Source organism: Asterias amurensis, chromosome 21, assembly GCF_032118995.1.
Source record: "Asterias amurensis chromosome 21, ASM3211899v1".
Taxonomy (NCBI): domain Eukaryota; kingdom Metazoa; phylum Echinodermata; class Asteroidea; order Forcipulatida; family Asteriidae; genus Asterias; species Asterias amurensis.
In genome coordinates, this window is record NC_092668.1 from 13,595,237 (window position 1) to 13,614,724 (window position 19,488).

Genomic DNA, 19,488 nt, shown 5'->3' on the forward strand with positions numbered 1-19,488 from the left:
TTGTGTTTTTCTTTCTTCTCTCTTGTTGCTATTTCTTGCTGTTTTTCTCTAGGATGAAGCCGCCAGCAATCTTAACTTTGCATCCATCAAGTTACGCAAGAGGTATACATTCCTTCAGGACCCTACAATGAGTGAGTAGTTTTTAATATTTCTTTTATCATATGTGGCGTGTTGTGGTCTAGTTCACCGGACCTAAGCTCTAGTTTTGTCAGCAGCAGAGTGTTTGAATCCCAGCCATGACACCTGTGCTCTTGCGAAAGCCACTTATCAATAAATGCGCTGTAAAAAGTTGAGACTGTAGTGCAATGTGTCAGGCTCCTAGTGGGTGATATCCATGCCTACATCCTGGTCAGTCACAACACTTGTGACCTTGACTAAGGAACTTTATCCTAATTGCTTCTCTCCAGCCAGGAGTACAAATGGGTACCGGGGAGAGCTGTGGAGTAACCTGCGATGAACTGGCATACTGTCCAGGGAAATGGAAATATAAACAGGAACAAGGAAACAGGATATGAACATCGGCCTGATGTATTGGCTTGGGATAGACTACTACTAGTGGATGAGCATTTCAAAAGAAAACACATTTTTTGTTTTCCTTTTAACTCAAATCGCAGGCCCGAGAAGTTCCCATGCAAGGGCAGAGATCCGCCTGATGCAGGTCGCCAAGGAGATTGGTACCGACTGGCGGGCGCTTGGCCGTGCCCTCGGGGTCAGTGAGTCCGACCTCCAGGAGATTGAGAATGAGAATGATGAGATTGAAGAGCAAGCCTTCGTCATGCTCCACACGTGGGCAGAGAAGGCAAAGGAAGATGCAACAAGTAAGGGGGCTTTCTTGAGTTGTGTTGGGGAGGGGTTTGTTCAAAGGGAACATTAGGCTCAGAGTGGCTTAGGTGATTTCACTGTCTTCTCCCACAAATAAATAATTTTTGTAGAAACCGACCACTCTTGATCAATGAACTCCATTTACTAGGAGCTCCAAAATATACAAAAGCAACTTTGTCCATACAAACTGACGACCTTATAGTCCTGAGCTGATGACATTTATTGTATCTTTCTTGATAATTTTGCCAACAAATTACACTGACAAAAAAACAATCTTTGACCCTACTTTTAAAAGTGTATGCGTTTTTTTTTCCTTCGTTTTTAGCCGACAAACTTGCAGATGCACTAAATTCAATTGGCCGTGGAGACATCGTGGAGAAGTGTCTAGAAGAGTACGCAGTAATGGACGTCTCGATCGATCATCCTGAAGAAGACCCATCAGACTTCCTCAGGGACATGGAGAGGGCCATGTACAAGGCAGGCCAAGATCATGGTTAGTACCAAGCCTTACTTTAAACTGGTGTTGGCTTTATATGTATACACATGTACGTCGGATTTAACTGCGAATCTCCAGAACCATGAAGGCAATGTGAAATGGTTGGGAGGTCAAAGGTGATTATGGACAAGGGCTAAAAGACTTTTGTAATTCAGGAGCCTCAAAGTGTGATATCAGATTTTTAGGCTAGCCTCACTCTCACATTTTTGTCGCCCTCTTTTGTCGGGAAATGTCCAATGTCTTGCGTTGGGACTGAGGCCTTTGTAGCCTAAACACCTGACTTTATCCTTGCAGATAAAGAATGGGGACCAGTCAATGCTCGAAATTGTCAATAAGTTAACTTTCAATCTTTGCTTAGCATAAGGATTTGTAAGATAATTTGTTTCTGTTTTAAATCTTGAGAAAATTAAGTCTTGCACCAACTGAACAGTGCATTTTTTTTAACTTAAATAAGATGTGAATTTTTGGTAATTTTTTTTTTTTTACATAGATGAGGACAGAAGCAGGCCATCAGGAATCACCATTGACATCACAGGGGTAATTAGCATAAATTTGCATATACTCAAATATGTTTGTATCTTCCATGTTTTGTCCAGTCATTGTTGTTCCTTTTGAGTGAGCAGAGTACAGTCTTAAACATTTTCTTTGAAAATTTGATGTCTTTTATTTTGTTGTGGTTTTTGTTTTTATGCGTGAACCCGAGTGGAAAGCCCTTTTTTCATGTTTTTTGTGTAGACTGAAAAAGAGCAGGAAATAATGAGAAAGTGTTAATGGAGATAGAAATGAGTGGTTGAAACAGATTGAGAACGAGTCTGGGTTTAATGGTGAGTGAGTGACAGACGGGAGGCACCAGACTGTTCTTCAAAGCAGCAGCCCTTGTTGTCTTGTGACTAAACTGCAAGTTCTATCTGCTGAGAGGATGAAAACAGTTTGAAAGGTGACGTGTGGAAGGAGATTCTGTCCTACTGGAGATTCTGTCCCCCCATACTGCGAACTGAGTACAAACTACTTCTGATAGCGCCCTCTATTGAACCAACTCTCTTCAGCCCATTTAAATTTCCTATATTGGGGACAGAGTCTCTGGGGGCAGATTTCCTTAGGACACTGGACTAAACTAAGGTGGTGTGCTTTTTGTTATTTTTTTTTTTTAAATCCGAAAAATTTGAGCTGCTGCTGTGATAGGTATCTGTGAATGTTGCCTTTGCCTTGTGTTACTGCATGAAATCCTGCTTTCCCGTCGCCATTTAAAAAAAAAAAAACGCGAAACTGAAGTTCTGTTTTCTTGTAAAAAGTGAACGAAAATGCATCGGCTGACATTAGCAGAAATACCACGCAGCTAAAGTCGCAAGAAATGTGTCCTTTACTTTTTTCGCTGTTAACGTATTCTTGTCGATGAAAAAATGTTTGTTGTACTGTCTGGAGTTATAACTTTCTTTATTTCTGTTGTTTTTGTTTTTTCCCTGCATTGGTTAGAACGTTGTTCTGGTTTTCTTCCCCTTTTCAAATGTTCAAAATTATTATTTACAAGTCTTGAGTATTTAGGGGTAGGGTTGTTGCGTGACCTACCTCAAATGACCTTTGTGGGCAGCAAATTGTTTTTAGCATTTTTGTAAAAACATGATTTTTATTCGTGCGCGGATTACGGCAAGGTTTATGCTGCGCTTCTTTGAAGTCTGAATGTGTGAGTTTTGTCTGTATCATTATTTTACAAGTCTTGAATATTTTAGCATAGTCGTTTGGCAGAATGATAATTTAGGCTCAAGAAGCAAGTTTTTCTGCTCCTCTTTTTTCTTTTTCCTTGGGAAGCTCCACAGCTCGTATTGACTGAGTTGAGAATGATTGCTTAAAAAACGTTGGCTGTTTAGGAGCGGAGAGCTTTTTCATCTTTCTTTTTTCTTTCTTTGCCTTGTCTGATTCTACATTTTTTTTGAGGTTACCTCAAATAATCGATAGCCATTGCTTGATCACGATTGCAGAGTTTGCTATGCATTATATCGATATTATTTGGATATCGATCATTTGTTTTTACGGGAGTGTGGTGAGCATTCAGCACTTTTGATTGTTATTGGATCAAAACCGTTTAAGCCAGGGTAGCTGAATGTGTTCATTAACAGTATGTGAGAGAAAAACAAGTGGAGTTTGTTTCGTGTATCCAGAGCAACTTTAACCCAACCAATTCAAGGGCCGACCTTTTTTCAAATGTGCGACCGCCATTTGCAATGAAGTTTTCACATGTTATTTTTTTAATTTAGAATTAAAACAATCCAACAGCTCCAAAAACCAAAGTTATACTTTGCCTTAAAGCAAACCCATAAACAAATTTCTCCAGGGCTTAAAAAATAATGCAGTTTATATCCAGAAAAATAAAAAGCTCTGTATACGACCGATACAAAAACTCCACACGTTTTCTTCCACGAGCAAGGGACTGTCCATCTAACTCATTCACACACAAAAACAATCCCGTAGGAAAACCTAACTTCAGCACTTCCCATTCCCCTCCTCCGTCCCCTCCTCCTACCCCCTTCCCATCCTCTCTCTCAACCACCCTCTCCTTCCCTTCTCTCTTGTGTCTCACTATTTCTCTTCAATCTTTCTCCTTTTTTTACCCCCCTCCCCCTGAATGTATGATTCCCTCTCCCGTTCCACTTGTTTCCGCTCATTTTTATACTAACCCGCTCGGCAGGAGGATGGAGGAGCGTTCCAAGAGTTGCAGCAGGAACTCGAGGCTGATAAGGTATGATCCCCATGACCTTCGACCCCTGACTTCCAACCGAACTTAGACCCCCCTACCCTCATCGCTTGTGATCAAAGTCCCATTTGAACTAACATCAATTTGTGTACACTCACTTCGTGTAGTCATCAATTTTGTTATTTCTTGTACATGTTTTATTCGGCTCTCACATTGGAAGTCTTATTGGCAAATCTTGGATGAGAGTTGTCATCATTTTCTATGTAATTGGTGTTTACTTCTAACTGCTCTGTCCCCTTCTTTTTTGTTTGATTTTCTCATCTTGGTATAAATGAAGCATTCCAAATGATACACTGCAAAGTTCTGATTTTATTAAAATTTTACGAGGACAAATACCGCTTTTTGCATCAACTGATCTTCTTGGTCATAAAAACTCATTAGGTAGGAAACACTGCAGCTGTTGATAATGTATAACATTGAGAAGCAATTCCCTTCAAAAGAATATGGTTTTAGAGAGCGGGATTCATAAAAATTTCTGATCTGTTTGAGAAACATTTCTGCATGAAACTTTTCTCAGATTGTGTGTTCCAATTATGGATTATGCTTCCTGTGTGGACATAACCGCTCCAGATTTACTCAAAGTATCTAAATAGCACAACCACCGTTTGAAACAAAATTGTCACAGGTTTAGTTGTTGCATTCTTTACATCTACATTTATATGGGGTTAAAACAATCAAACACTTCCAAAAAACAAAGATAAGCTTTGCCTTTTAAGAAGTTTTACAAGCCCCAAACTGACAAAGAAATTGGTTTGATACATTTGGCCGTCCAGGATGTAGACATTTACAGTCCTAGCAGAACAGTCGTTACTGAGGTGCACCGTACTACAGTCACAACAAGAACTGAGGTAGTGATGACATTATCCATGTCTTTGATTGGCTCATTGTTGCACTGAGGCTGTATTTGATTGGTCAGGCTAGTTGTGATGTCATTGCCAAGGCTGCTCATTGGTTGTTTTTGGTTTGTGGAGGGAAGGCTCAAGCAATCTTACACGCTGTGTGATCGACCAGTTTCAAAATTCTGTGGATTTCTTTTTTAAAATGATTGTAAAGTCGTATCGATTGTGAAATCATAATTTCAAGTTTGTGTGATAATTTTCTTGCATCACTCATTTCTCTTATTGTGAGTAATGTTTCACCTTAAAATTGTTTCACTTGTCCGCAAGTATGGTCCTTTTTATTTTCGTTTGTGGTAAAATTCTGAACCACTGTCCGAGCAAGAAAGTCATGTTATTGGTTTATTTTGTATCGATGGTGGAAGTGTTTGTTTTTTCTTGCTGGTAAAACCATGACTTTAAGAAATTGATTTGTATGTCTTTGTTGTGCGGTGTTGCTTTCCCTATCCTGAGTAACAGTTCTGTGTTTTCATTGTGTACTTTGTTTACTAAGCATAAAAAGGCGCCGGAACACTTTATTAACTAAATGTGTTTTTATTTCAGGACTAGCTTCAAGTCGCTGCTTCTTAGTTTCAAACATTTTATGTTTTCGTGTTATTCTGTTCTTTACTTTCGTCTCAAGGAAGTTTTCTGATGATGTGCTACAAATTGAACAAATATCTCAGTTTCTAATTTTCAAAACCGGTTCACCGCTCTGCAAAATTTTGTTTGTTTTCATTTATTTCTGTTGTGACTTGCATGGAATTATGTTCACCAAGTGGTTTTGTCACTCATCATTATGAATATTCCTATATGATTTGCATATCTGCATATTCATGAGTGGACTGTTCCATTTCTTTACAGACGCGTGTTCCTTCTGATATTGAGAATGCCGTCAAGGTACTTATCTTATTGAATTCAAATTGAAATCAAATTACAGTTTGGCATATTTTTGTTTACAAATAATTACCGAGTAATCAATATTTGAAGAAAACAAAATTAAATTAAAATATTTTTGAAATTATATTTACATACTTCTCATCAGTGAAGCATACCTACAAAGATATTCTTATCAAAATTTGTATGAATTCAGGACAATTTAGATCCATAAATCCATGTATTTAAACCATGACTTGCCCAATTAGTTGTAAAAAATGGTAAACTTTAATCAACCAAACATGTCAGAGAAACCAACTCCACCATTCCTTGATTTGTCACATCACAGGAACAAGCTAAAGACGAAGTCGCAAAGAGTTTGATCAAGGTATAAACCTTGTGTTGTGATTCTCTCCTGTAGCAAACCATTTTCCCGCCCTCCTCTTGGCCCCCTAGCCAGTACCCCATCTACCCTTACTCTAATCCATACCCCCTAGCCTTACCCCTAACCACACCTCCTACCCATACCCTTTACCCTCTAACCTTACCCTCTAACCTTACCCCTAATCGTACCCCTATCTACCTTTACCCCTATCTAAACCCCTTGCCTTACCGCTGACCATACCTCCTACCTATACCCCTTACCCTCCTACAGTACCCCATCTACCCTTACTCTAATCCATACCCCCTAGCCTTACCCCTAACCACACCTCCTACCCATACCCTTAACCCTCTAACCTTACCCCTAATCGTACCCCTATCTACCTTTACCCCTATCTAAACCCCTTGCCTTACCGCTGACCATACCTCCTACCCATACCCCTTACCCTCCTACAGTACCCCATCTACCCTTACTCTTATCCATACCCCCTTGCCTTACCCCTAACCACACCTCCTACCCATACCCTTTACCCTCTAACCTTACCCACTAACCTTACCCCTAATTAAACCCTTATCAACCCTTACCCCTATCTAAACCCCCTTGCCTTACCCCTAACCATAACTCCTACCCATACCCCTTGCCCTCTACCCACAACCCCTACCCATAACCCCTACCCTACCCGTTTTCCTCCAGTACACCACCAAATACAGAGAAGAACTTGTTGCATGATAGATACCAATTTGATGTGTTGCTTTCAGCCTACAAATATTTTATATTGAATTATTTTAAACAGCGCTCTTTTGTAAACTTTGTTTAAACATTTTGTTTTGTCGACAAAGAGCAGTGGGATCAGTGCAAAAGCGAAAACAAAGTTTAAAAAGTGTTGTCCTCTCCCCCAAATAAAATGCTGTAATTGTGAAAAATTGCATGTTGTGAGTTTTTTTCAAAAAACTCAAATTGATACAATTCAGTCAAAGTTCACCGCAGGACCCTAAACAAAACATCTCTGCATTAATGAGCTGATCTTCCCAAACTAGGAGTAGAAAGTCCCCTCACCGACCCCAAGGCCTGTTTGTATAGACATAGATCTCCACCCCTTACGTCCAAGACACTTGGAACTGTTATCAAAATTTATCGATACTTTAGTACAACCTCGTTGTCACCCATGAATGTGTTAATATTTCATCTATACTTCAATACATACCCCATTGTTACCTCAGACTGTATCAATATTTTATCGATACTTCAATAACTACCCCGTTGCCACACACAACTGTATCAATGTTTTATTGATATTTCTCACCCTATGATATTTCCTTACACCCCTATTCTTCTCTCACTCCGTTTCCTCGTTGTCACCTTTCGTCATCTTCGTTTAGGAGTTGAAGGAAGAAGCGATTGCTGCAGGAATCCCTGAGGTACAATCACACTCTCTCACTCAGCCACTGACTTGAAAAACCTTTCAAAATCTTTGTAGATAAAAATCTTTTAAATGTTGAGACTTTTTTTTCTTCTCCCTAGTGTTGCTGGCTTCTACACGAGCTTTAAATGTTGTACGATGCTACTGTGATTGCACAATTTTCTTGCATTGCATTGTATTGCATTTCTTTTCCCCCTTGTACTTTTTTTTCTTCCTTGCCCTGCCCTTTTAACACTGTCGACAAGTTTTGGTTTGAACAAAGAAAAATTGACTTGAGTAGGACTTGGACCACAACCTCCGGATTAACGCTCCGGCGCTCATTAACTGAGCTATCCTTTGTTGGTGGTCTCCCCTTTTAAGTCAATATCTTTGTTCAATACTGTAGAAGCACTGAAACTTGACTTGTAGGTGATCTTAAATTCAATTTCAAAAATCAGTTGCGACTCTTTTTCGCCGGATTCTAACTGCCAATTTCAGCTCCTATTGCTGATCTTAAACTTTAAGTGAAGCATCGCAAGCATCGCCTACCAAAACATTCTTAAAGATATGGCAACTTAAAACCCAAATTCTGTGGAATATTTGCAAATGCTATCGTGGCTGGTTTGCTTGACTATCCATTACCAAAAAAAACAAACTCTGCAAAAACTTTGGTTATAAGGAGTTCTTCAAAAAAGTAGGTTTTATACTGACAAATTATATGCAAAATCCAAAAATGCCACAATTAGATGATGGTCCCCCAACATTTTGGAAGGTTACAGCCAATTTTTACATCCCCTTCACATCCCCTCCACAATTTGTGTTAGTTTATTATTTCTGCATCTTGTTTATTTATTTTACATGGTCTCTCAAATTTCTGTTAAATGCGGCAGGGAATGCTTTGGGCACTTTGTTTTTGGAATTCTATCTGAAGTTTTCCTCAAATGAAGAACTCTCGTTGGCTGAGAGTTGTGCGCGGCGCGTACTTCCACACACAATTTGCTGTTTTACCCCAGCAATTGCGACCAATACAACACAGGATCTAGTTTATGTTCTAATAATATCAATGAGTTGTGTATTCTTGATATGCTCTTGCCGAGCGGTTGAGAGCATTGGACTCCAGCTCTGGTGTTTCTAAGCAGCAGAGTGCAGGTTCGAGCCCCAAAACTTTACAAAGAGAAGGGGTTTGCTCCTGGTATGTCTGGCAATGGCTGCTAAGTGCGCTTCAGCACCTTACAAGGTGCTCTGAAGGTGCTACGTAAACGTGGCCTCATAATTAGAATGTTTCCATCTGTTCAAGCGCCTAGACTATAAGCCTGGGATTCAAAAGAAATGAAAATGCCCTCCTCACCTGACCTCCTTCCCTCACTTTTTTTGTGTGTTACTTTTCCTCCTAACCAATGCGTTGTTTTTATGCTTTCTTTTCTTTTTCTTCACGAAAGGATTTGTCCAACCCATGCAATATAAACGAAGTACATGACAATTTCAATCCAATGACTTTTGTTCAGGTACTTAAAATTTAATTTGTTTTAGTTGTTTCTAACTTCCTTCCTCGCGTTTTGTCAAAAACATGTGCACGCTATAAACTTTAGCTCTTTATAAATAGCCGCCATCTTCCGTTTACAATTTGTACACAAAAATCACGCCATGTAGCAAAAGCATTTCCTTCTTCAAAAAACAAAAAAGCGTCTTCGTTAGTTTTGTAGTTTTCGTGATCGCCATTCTGTAGTAGCTGTGTGTAAACCTGTGTTGTCTGTGAAAACACAAGCCCCAAAGTTTCCTGCATGCACGCCTGTGTTCCTAAAAAGCTTGGTGAGTAACACAGTTGTGTTTTCATTTTTCGTAAAATTATGTTTGGTGTGGAAAGTTTTAGTGATCAGTTATTTCTTTAACACTTTCTAGAAAAAGAATATAAAAAAAAAAAAAAACCTTTGTAGTCGTATAAAGTTTTCTCAATAGATGTAGGATTTAGTTTATTTTCCTAAAAACTAAACTTGTGTTGTAGACTGCTTCCAGCCGTAACACATAAGTAGACCATCCATATCTGTGAAAAATCATCATTCATGCAGTTTTTAAATCCATTTCTTTCATAAATGTCTGGAAAATATTTTAATACAAGCCAGTTGTGGCCACCTTGGCGGTTTGGTACAAATCAGTTGTGGCCCAGATGGTCTCTTTAGGGGAATATTAATGTCTAGAATAGACCTAGAATAAGTTTTCACCTTAGATTAGTTTTCGATATGAATTAAATCATATGAGTTTTGTTCAAGCTACACTAGATTATTTTGTAGAATATTTTTTATCAAGATTGAAAATAACTTTCAAATACTTTTGAGTGTAAATTCAAAATTCCTTAAATTTCAATCACCAAGGCTTCTTTATCACCAGTGAGGAATCATTTTATGCCCAAGTTTGATGATCGTCCCAACTAGAGTTGGATCTGACCAACTGTAGTTGAACCTTTCCCAACTATAGTTGGGTCTGTTATAACTATGGTTCGGTTTGACCCAACTTGAGTTTACTTCAATTGGGCAAGCCCAACTATTGATGGGACAGCTAGTCAAGTTGGTTCATCACATTGTAAATGCTGCCACTTCATTCAGTGTGGCATTCCTCACCAATTAATCATAGTACATTTTGTGTTAGGTTCTATGACTAAAGCAAGGGAGTAGGAACTTTATTTTAAAAAAAAATATTTCCATTTTGCTGGACTTTAGATTGGTTCCATTTCACATTTTTTGTATTATTATTAGTATTATTATTATTTTTTTTATATATAAATACATGTACGTACATGTATTTTACTAAAGACTCCATTTCAAAATTTGAAGAACATTTCATTATTTTTATGTTTTTATTTGACAGGATGCCGGTGCGGCTGAGCTTTATGAGGTGAGTGTCTAGTTTTTGTTGCGCCTTTTTTTTTTTAATACATTATAAACACTTAACTGCTTCCCAGTAAAGATAGAAGTTTAAAGGCAAGCTGTAAATGATGGCAGTTCAGAGTGTAAATGGTATTCCGCCATGCCGGTGTTACCACAAAAGCCCTTACGCCTAGAGTTCTTGGGCATTCTGTCACAGCTTTCACAGAAATTATCAGTTATTTTGTCCTGTACATAAGTTTTGTATAATTTTCAATTGGGTGTTTTCCTCAATCGGGCCTTTTTGTTAATTGGGTCTTTTTTTCCTTTTCTTTTCGTCAATTAGGAGATGAAGGAGGAGATACTTGAGAAACATGAAGAGGAGAGACGGGAGATGCAGTTTGAACCCACAGTGGACGTCCTTGAAGAAAGCCAAGAGGTAAGGAGTCCTTACTTGATGACCCTCTCCTACCTAGCACTACCCCTTGACTCGTACCCTTCTCGCTCCTACCCTTTCCTTTACCCATGCTGGTTCTCTCTCTCTCACTTACCCAAAATGTCTACACTAGCCTCAACTTCCCTCCACCTACCCAAATTTTGTTCTTCCTACTCCAACTCCGCTCTACTACCTTTGTCAACTCCTTTCCACCTAACCCAACTACACTCAAAACTCTGCTCCTCCTGACTCAACGGACCATGCCACCTACCTCAACTCCTCTCTAGCTACCCCTCTCTAACTGAAGTCCAACTGCCCCAATCTCTGCCCAAAACTTGCTCCATCTGCCCAGTTCACCTGTCCTGTTCCATGTGCCCGTAACTCTTTTCCAGTTACCCCTAAAGCCCGGTTTATACTTCCTGCGATTGGATGCAAATTTTGAAAAAGCTCTTGCAGCGAAGACAGAGATGTGACATCAAAATTGCTTTGAAGTATGAACCAGGCTTAACTCCTTTCCAACTACCCCAAACTCTACTCCAAACTTGGCTCCAACTACCAATGACCTCAAACCCAAATACCCAAAGCTCCACTCTACCTACCAAAGCCCTGCCACCCCACACCCCAAACCAGCCTTGATACGCACTACCTAAGAACTGTTAAATTTATGCATTGCACAACAATTTCTCACCTCTTTTGACTGCAGGAAGACAGACAAACACCCACTGAAACCAAGGTAAAGTCAACCAAAACACAAACAAACAAACCACTTAACTTGACAATCAATCTATGGTCCTTACGTTCAACTTCAAAGTATCCCCCCCCCCATACAAAAATTTAAAAATGGAATGGTTTGTTTATGTTTTGAAGAAATCGTTTTTCTGTATACTTCTTTGAACTTGCATTTTGATCAAGACTTTGCACAAGCAAGAGTTCTGTTGGCCCTTACTTTGTGATTTATTTTCAACTTTATTTCCTTGTGGAGCTTGTGAAGAAATTAAAAAAATGCATCATGGCATGGTTAATATTAACTTTCCAACTCGAGGCCAGTACACATTCTTGGTTGATTTTTTTGTACTTGTAATTCTACTATAGCTGCAGAGTAGAATATCCTTTCTTGTCGGACAAAATGCTCAGTCTGGCAGTTTGCCGGGGAAATGAATTCTGTGCCTTTTGTTTCAAATTTTTCAAAGTTGAAAGAAAACACTGCCGTTTTACAGCAGCAATAACGTTTTATTAAGTCATATTCAAGGAGTGAAGATGAAAAATGGAGATGAAAAATATCATTCATAAAATAGTTGAGAAAAAACCTCAGAGTTTTTTGTATGAACTTGAAAACTTGTGTTCTGAAGCTTTGAATTCATAACAAAGTATTTACTTATCTAGAAAAGTAGCACTTTTCTCAGAATACTTTCTGCTTTAAAAAACATTCTGTCTACAGCATTCAATCAGAATCACCAATAGTGTGTACTGGTCTTTTCATATTAAAAAAATGGCTCCTGTGAAAAAGTAACAAATGCGCATCATTTGTGGCTAACATTGCAAAGTCATTTTCGCCATGGTGTCATGTAGGCTAAAGTATTTATATAAAAAAGGCTGCAGTTGCATTTTGGATATGCCCTTCCTATTTAAGCCATTATTTCCGCCCGCGGTAACAAAAAAATCAAGTGATTTAAATAGCCCTTGAGTTTCCATTAACTTTTATTTTACCGTCGTCCTGAAACCTGTCTCTAAGTCAGAATGAACTAACTGCATTTTAATAGTACTAACATTGCAAGAAGGGTGACTGTTTTTTAAACTGGTAATTGTCAATTTAGACTTATCTAACGGCTGGTAAAGGGATTTATTTAAACATCCTTTATAGGCAGCTTTTCTTAGGACTATCAAACCCAAAGTTTAGATTTGTTAGCGTGAACTGTTGGTCTTTCTAACTCACCTGTAGGCTATACCAGGAGACACAAGTCAAACATTCTCAACCCGAACGGTTGTACGAACCACAACTCAGGTACAGACCCAAGTGGTGACCGATACCCAGAAGGACAAACCTCTCGAGTCCGAGTCCGAATCCTCGGCCGAGACGGAGATATTCGTCGGTACTGATGAAGCGGCGAAGACCGAACCCGCAACTCCGGATAAGCATGAGTTTTTGTACACTGAGAAACACGCCACAGTCAGGATTGAAGTGGAGGAAGCTCCAGATCGTACTTCTGACTCTGACGTCGACGAGTACATCGTGGTGACCAGTCCGCCAACTGAGATTATTAGCTCCACAAAGACGACAGAGGAGGAAGGGATAAACCCTCACTATGAAGCAGGACCCGAATCCATCAATGAAGATGTCGTGACGGCCGATTCAAGACCAGATGAAGAAGGTATCAACCCCTACTATGAGATGCAACCCGACTCAGTCGAGGAGCCTGAGATCTCAACCACCTTCGAGTCGACCGTCCAAGGCATCAACCCAGACCTGATTTGTGATCCAGAACCTCTTGACGACTCATCCCGAATCTGTGGCCCGGATCTCACAGACAACAAGTACACCGTGAACCACGGTGCTCAGGCCTTTGACGAGAGCCCGGTTTCGCCGTACGAACGCGAAGTCGGCATCACCACGTTTTCCACTTATCACCAAGTGACCGTCCGCACTGGTCTGGAGTCTAGTCCGGAGACTGACCGCTCGGAGTCGGACTTTCCACATGGTCCGTCGTCTGAGGTGACCATCGCGACGACGCAACCTGGGAGACAACCCACTACACCTCTGGAATGTTATTCAGAGGTAGGGATTAAAGACCTTAAAATCAAACGTTTCCTAAGCATAGCAGCACATCATGGTAGACCTGTTGTCAATGTCCTGCGTTAGTGTTTAGTTTTCTGTATACGTTGGCTGTTGTTTTCTTTTCGCTGGGGATATTTTTTTACTCCAAAAACCTAAGAAGTATGACACAGTGGCATTTCAAAGTTTAACCAATTTTATTTTAATCTTTTTAGAGACCATAGCAGCCATGGCATATCCTTTTGTTTCCAGTTGATTCATTTGATCACTTATCAAAGGAAATTTAAAGAAAAACTATTTTATTTTGTGAAAGGAAGAAAAATGATCAAAACCCAAAAGCAACTTTCAGAAAAATGCAGAATCAGTGTAGATTTTTGCAACACTTTCGCAGGAAGTTCTACACACGCATTCCAAATCAGTTTTTTTCAACCTTTACTTTTTTAAGTCATCATTTCATTTGTTGCTGTGCTGCTTTTTTTCAGTTTTGTTTTGCCGTTCTTTGGATTCTGTTCTTGTTTTTGTTCATAAAATCCTCAAACCTGTCCAAAGATTATGTTAGGTGATGTTTCCCAGTTAAAATGTTGTTTGGTTTGTTTTGGTTTCGTAAACATACAAATTCCACTCACTGGAAAACAGAAAGACAAACTGAAAAGCCCTTCTGCTTTTTTGTGGGATCATTCTGAAGCAAGCAGTAAACACCCTTTAATTTTTTTTCTCCTGTTTTCTTGTGTCACAAACAGTGTCTTGCTGCACAGCTCCTACATGTAAGAGCCCATCCAATTAGGTTTTTCATTCACTCTCACTAATTTATTCGCTTGTCGTGCTTGCTCAACTATAAGCTTCACCTGACATTTTTATCAGCGCATTTTAAATGTTTGTTGCATGTTCAGTCTCTCATGCTTGTAACTACTGATAAATATTAACTTGATTATTGCCTGATATTAACATTCTGATTGTAATTTGATTAATTTGTTCACTTAAAAGGGCGTGTTGTCATGATCGAAGCAGGGTTGTATTGTGGCTGTACATGGAATTATGAACTCTAAAGTCCGGTGCTCTTTGCCCGGGTACTCTACGATGTCTGTACAGATATGGAGGGAGGGTGCGCATATGCAGTCCTTGGGTGATGATTTCATAGGTCCATGTACAGCCACATGCCTGTTTTGATCATGATGACAAAGGCTCTTTATCAAGAATTGAACAAACCAGTCAACAACAAAAAAATTGTTTCTGAAGTGAAAGATTTTTTTTATTCTTACATATTATGTGCATCAATTTTGTCGATTTTTATTCATCCTGTTTCAGTCAAAAAGTTGTGAATTTCTGAAAGTATCATTTTCTTAACTTCATCTTGTTCATTCCTATATAAAAAAAATTGTTTCTAATTCAATTGAAATGGATTTCACTTTGTTAGCTTATTGTTTGCATGGCTTGCTGGTTATTCCAAACATTTATCAATTCAATACCAAATTTAAATTTTACCTCATAAATATTTGCCACACAGCTGCGTATCACTAGAAAAACAATAATCAAATTCAGGTGGTATGGGAACCAGTTTCGTGCTTGTGCTAAGAACATAAAAATCTTGCTTACCACGAACAGGTTACCAGCCTAAACACTGTATACTCTAATACTTTCCTAACAGCTACTTGAAAACGCGGTCAGCGATAGTTTTGGTCTAACTGCTGACATGAAAGTACAAGTGAGCAAAAAGACTGGTACTCCTACAAATCAGTCTGTGCCCATTTTAGTACTAATTAAAGACTTTTCCACTAACAAAACTTTCATGTTAAAACATTGAATTGAATTTGAGTTACCCTCTCAAAGTCTTGCCAAATGTTACAGGGAGGAATTTTATTGTATGTTTTACGTATATAGGATTAAAACATTAGGAATAGTTCCAAAAACCAAAGGTATACTTTGCCTTTTAGCAAAAGTTATTTTTAAGTGACGCCCACAGAGATTGAAAACTGTTTCGCTACACTCCACAGGAAATCCAAGCGGACCTCCAAGATGATCATGATGAAGACTCACAGGTATGCTTCTAAAAACTTTGCATTTTTGGATTATTATCCATCTTTTAACAACTGAGTTGCATTTCATTAATCCCATTAACCCATCATCTGTAACTAAAGTTGCCTAAACTTTGAATGGTTTTGAAAAACTACAGCCTTTCTTTTTTGATTTTGTATTTTAAATCTTCAAAATTGATATTCAAGTAGTTTTTTAGAAGCATTGGACGCTTGAGCTACGTGCTTTTGCAAAGCAGCCAGAACTTTTTTAAATGAGGCTGAGTTAGTGTTATTTAACAGAGAGACCTTTGTCTCTCTTATTTTCTTATTCTCTTGCTAGTAATGCTAGTAATGCCGCTTTAACAAACAGCAAATAAATTTGGATATTTTTTTGCTCCAAATGGCAAAAGAAAAAAAAAACAGGAAAGTATCAATCAATTTTAAAATGAGATCGATAGAAGGTTTCTTTGAACTAAGTTTGACTGAAAACAAAGAAGGATTCCATGAAAAAAGTTGCCAGATTTGCTGTTTATTTCCAACCAAAATATATGGACTTCAAGCATAAAAAAGCACTTGCATTATAAGCTAACAATTCTCCAAAGTTTGCTAAAGCATTTTGCCTGAAAACAAAGAAGGATTCCAGGAAAAAATTTGCCAGATTTGCTGTTTATTTCCAACCAAAATATATGGACTTAAAAAAGTACTTGCATTATAAGCTAACAATTCTCCAAAGTTTGCTAAAGCATTTTACGAAATAAAATTTATGTTTATTATTTATCTACTTCATCGAATATCTATTCTAATCTCCATTCTCTAACACAATGTGCCTTTAGATTTATGAAAATGCATGAAATTAGCTTGGCCGATACACACAAAACTAATTCTTTGAAAAAAAAAAGTTCTAACGTCAAAATTTAAAACTAATGTCCTAAAATCAATTTGATTAATCATAATCATTTTCTTGCAGCTTCCCAAAATATCGGCGTCATTTTTTAAATTCTGAATCTTTTGGAAAGGATAAAATAACTTTAAAACCCATTTGTTCTTGCACTTTTTTTAAACAATTTTTTAATATACATATTTTTCAAGACTCCAGAGGTTAGGTGGTTGTTGTTGTTGATGTTGTGGTTGTTGTTGTTGCTGTTGTTGTTGATGTTAAATTTTGTCAAAAATATGTCGAAATGTAATTTGTCTTTTGTTTCATGGTAGCAGTTGCTTCTATGGTAGTGTCAGGTTTGTTTAAGGAAGGAATCGTGTTTAATTAGAGCAGGAAAAGTTGTGTAGAGTTTGTTACTAAATAACATAAATTAAATTAATTTAAATAATACCCAATTAAATATTTAATAGTGACGTAATAGCTAACTATAACAAGTAATAACATACTCTTTAACTAACAACAAACTAATAAGCATCCATAATTAATCTATAAGTATAATCCTACTTAATTAAAATGGAAACAAATACTTAACAAGCTAGAGTAGTTATGCTTTGTAAGAAATATTAGAAAACAGTAGTTCGAACAACAGTGCTCCATGGTTTTTCTATAACAATATCAAACTATATTGCAATCCTCTACCCTCGATCCTTCCCTAGCACAAACTCCTCCACTTTGTTTGAAATATCTGCTTTGCATGTTACTAGCTTGCTTGCTTTTGTTTTGCTTCTAATTGAATGGCTTTTAAGTATTGCTGGATCTCACTAAACAGTGCTTAGCAATTTCACATACTTGTAGACTTTTCTTTATACTGGAAGCAAAGATTGTATCTTTTTGAAAGGACTTGGTTGCTGTAAAAGTAAGCCACGTCTATTGTAAAATTTGTGGTAAAAGTTCAAGTTGTATGCAGCAAATCTCTTTATACTCCCGATTGCATCAAAAAAGTACAACGCTAAACAAAAGTGAAACAAAAGAGAAAACCTAAATATCATTCCAAAGAGACACAATGTTCCAACATTCCTGATTTGACGGCCATTATGATTGGTTTTCCTGAGAAAATAATAGAAACAAATTTTGTAAATGTACTATTTGAAGCTCAATTTTTAAAAGAAATGGCTTTAAAATCAGGAATGTTTGCTTCTGAATTAAGAGAACCGTGTTGTGCATACTGCATTACCTTAGCTTAGACCAGTGTGTAGTACGTTCTTGATATGCTCGTGACTCACGTGTGATTAACTGCAGGAGAGATTGGTTGAACAGGTGGAACAGAAAGAGCCCCAGAGAGGAGGGGAGAGCCTCCAGGAAGCCCCCCTGCCAGAAGAGGTATGTATAGGGCAGCAGTGGCAGGAGTGGGTTAGCCAGAAGCAGGGTAGCCAAGGTGGCAGAAGTGGGTAAGCCAATGTGGCAGGAGTGGGATAACTAAGGTGGCAGAAGTGGGATAACCAAGGTGGCATGAGTGGGATAGTGAATGTGGCAAAAGTGGAATAGCCAAGTTGGCAGAGGTGGGATAGCAGAGGGAGCCCTTGCAGCAACATTATTGCCTAGAACAAGTAGTATAGTTTCATTTAACTGTAGTTTGTACTGGATTTGAAATACCTGGTAGCGTTCCTATCCTGGTATCCTATATTTTTAGGTAATTACGTGATAGTTTAGAATTTTACCCAACTATAGTTTGTATGAAACATACAAAAACGCAAAATGGTCAGACAGTTTATAAGCTAAGATACTTCTTATAAGTTGCACTTGGGTCAATTCCTTTTTAAAAATGTTAGTGTAGATTTCAGAGTAGTTTTTCTTGTTAGGTTGTACACCATAGAAATACCTGTTTTCTTTGTAGAAACATTTTCCAGAGAAAAAGGGTTAAACATCATGAAAAAAATTCTAAGTGCGTAGCTTTGTTAGCGTTTTTGATTACTCTACAGTCTTTAAGTGAGGCTTGTTTTTACCTTAGGAACTTCCCATTGAGCATTCTACATCACCAGAACCAGACATCCATGGTACATCTACATACCATAAAGAAACGGTGACCACGACCACTACTAAGGTAACTAGGACTGTTCAGATCGGAGAAGAAATTTTTGACACTTCTGATTCAGCAACATCTACAGTTGTTACTGAAATCAGAGATGCTCCTGTTGAATTCCATGACATTCAACAAGAAAGGGTAGTTGTGGAAGAGGCTGAGCAGGAAGAACAGCCCAAAGAGGAAGAGATTCCTGAGAATGAACCAGTTCTAGAGGAGAGGGAGGAAGAAGAAGAGGATGTCAAGGAAACTTTTGAACCACATGAGGAAATGGTAGAAGAGTATCCTCTTGATGAAGAAGAGGACGTTCAAGAGGAACCGACAGAGCAAGAAGAGGAAGTAATAGAACAAACTGAGGAGATACAAGAAGAGATTCCTGAAGAAGACACAGCACTGGATGCTACAGGGGGAGACATGTCAGTGCAGACAACCGTTCATAAAACAGAAACCATTGTGCACAAAGAAGTTGTTACTGTAATAACAACTGAAGACCAAGCTTTTGAGGGAGAAGCTCTTCTCCAGGAAATGCCAGAAAAGGATGTCAAAGAGGAACCTGAAGTGGAATCTCTTTCTTCGGAAGAGGAAATACTTGTGGAAGAAGAACCAATTCCTGTGGAAGAAGAACCACTTGTTGAAACAGAACCCATTCCTATGGTAGAGAAAAAAGTTGTGGAAGAAGAACCCATTTCTGTGGAAGAGGAACCACTTCTGGAAGAAGAACCAATTCCTGTGGAAGAGGAACCACTTGTTGAAGAAGAACCCATTCCCGTGGAAGAGGAACCACTTGTTAAAGAAGAACCCAGTCCTGTGGAAGAGGAAAATGTTGAAGAAGAACCTGTGGAAAAACCAGAGGAGG

At 38.4% G+C, this 19,488-nt stretch overlaps 1 protein-coding gene across 1 annotated transcript in view; it reads left to right on the forward strand.

Annotated features, from left to right (window-relative positions):
• The window catches only part of LOC139952861 (uncharacterized), a 131,837-nt gene that overhangs the window by 90,552 nt on the left and 21,797 nt on the right, over nt 1-19,488 (forward strand). The window contains 16 exon segments of the mRNA XM_071952126.1: nt 53-131; nt 615-818; nt 1,148-1,315; nt 1,809-1,855; nt 4,002-4,052; nt 4,841-4,915; nt 5,807-5,842; nt 6,168-6,206; nt 7,580-7,618; nt 10,462-10,488; nt 10,804-10,896; nt 11,597-11,626; nt 12,833-13,666; nt 15,655-15,699; nt 17,852-17,932; nt 18,561-19,469. Of these exon segments, the coding sequence (XP_071808227.1) occupies nt 53-131; nt 615-818; nt 1,148-1,315; nt 1,809-1,855; nt 4,002-4,052; nt 4,841-4,915; nt 5,807-5,842; nt 6,168-6,206; nt 7,580-7,618; nt 10,462-10,488; nt 10,804-10,896; nt 11,597-11,626; nt 12,833-13,666; nt 15,655-15,699; nt 17,852-17,932; nt 18,561-19,469 (2,757 nt within the window).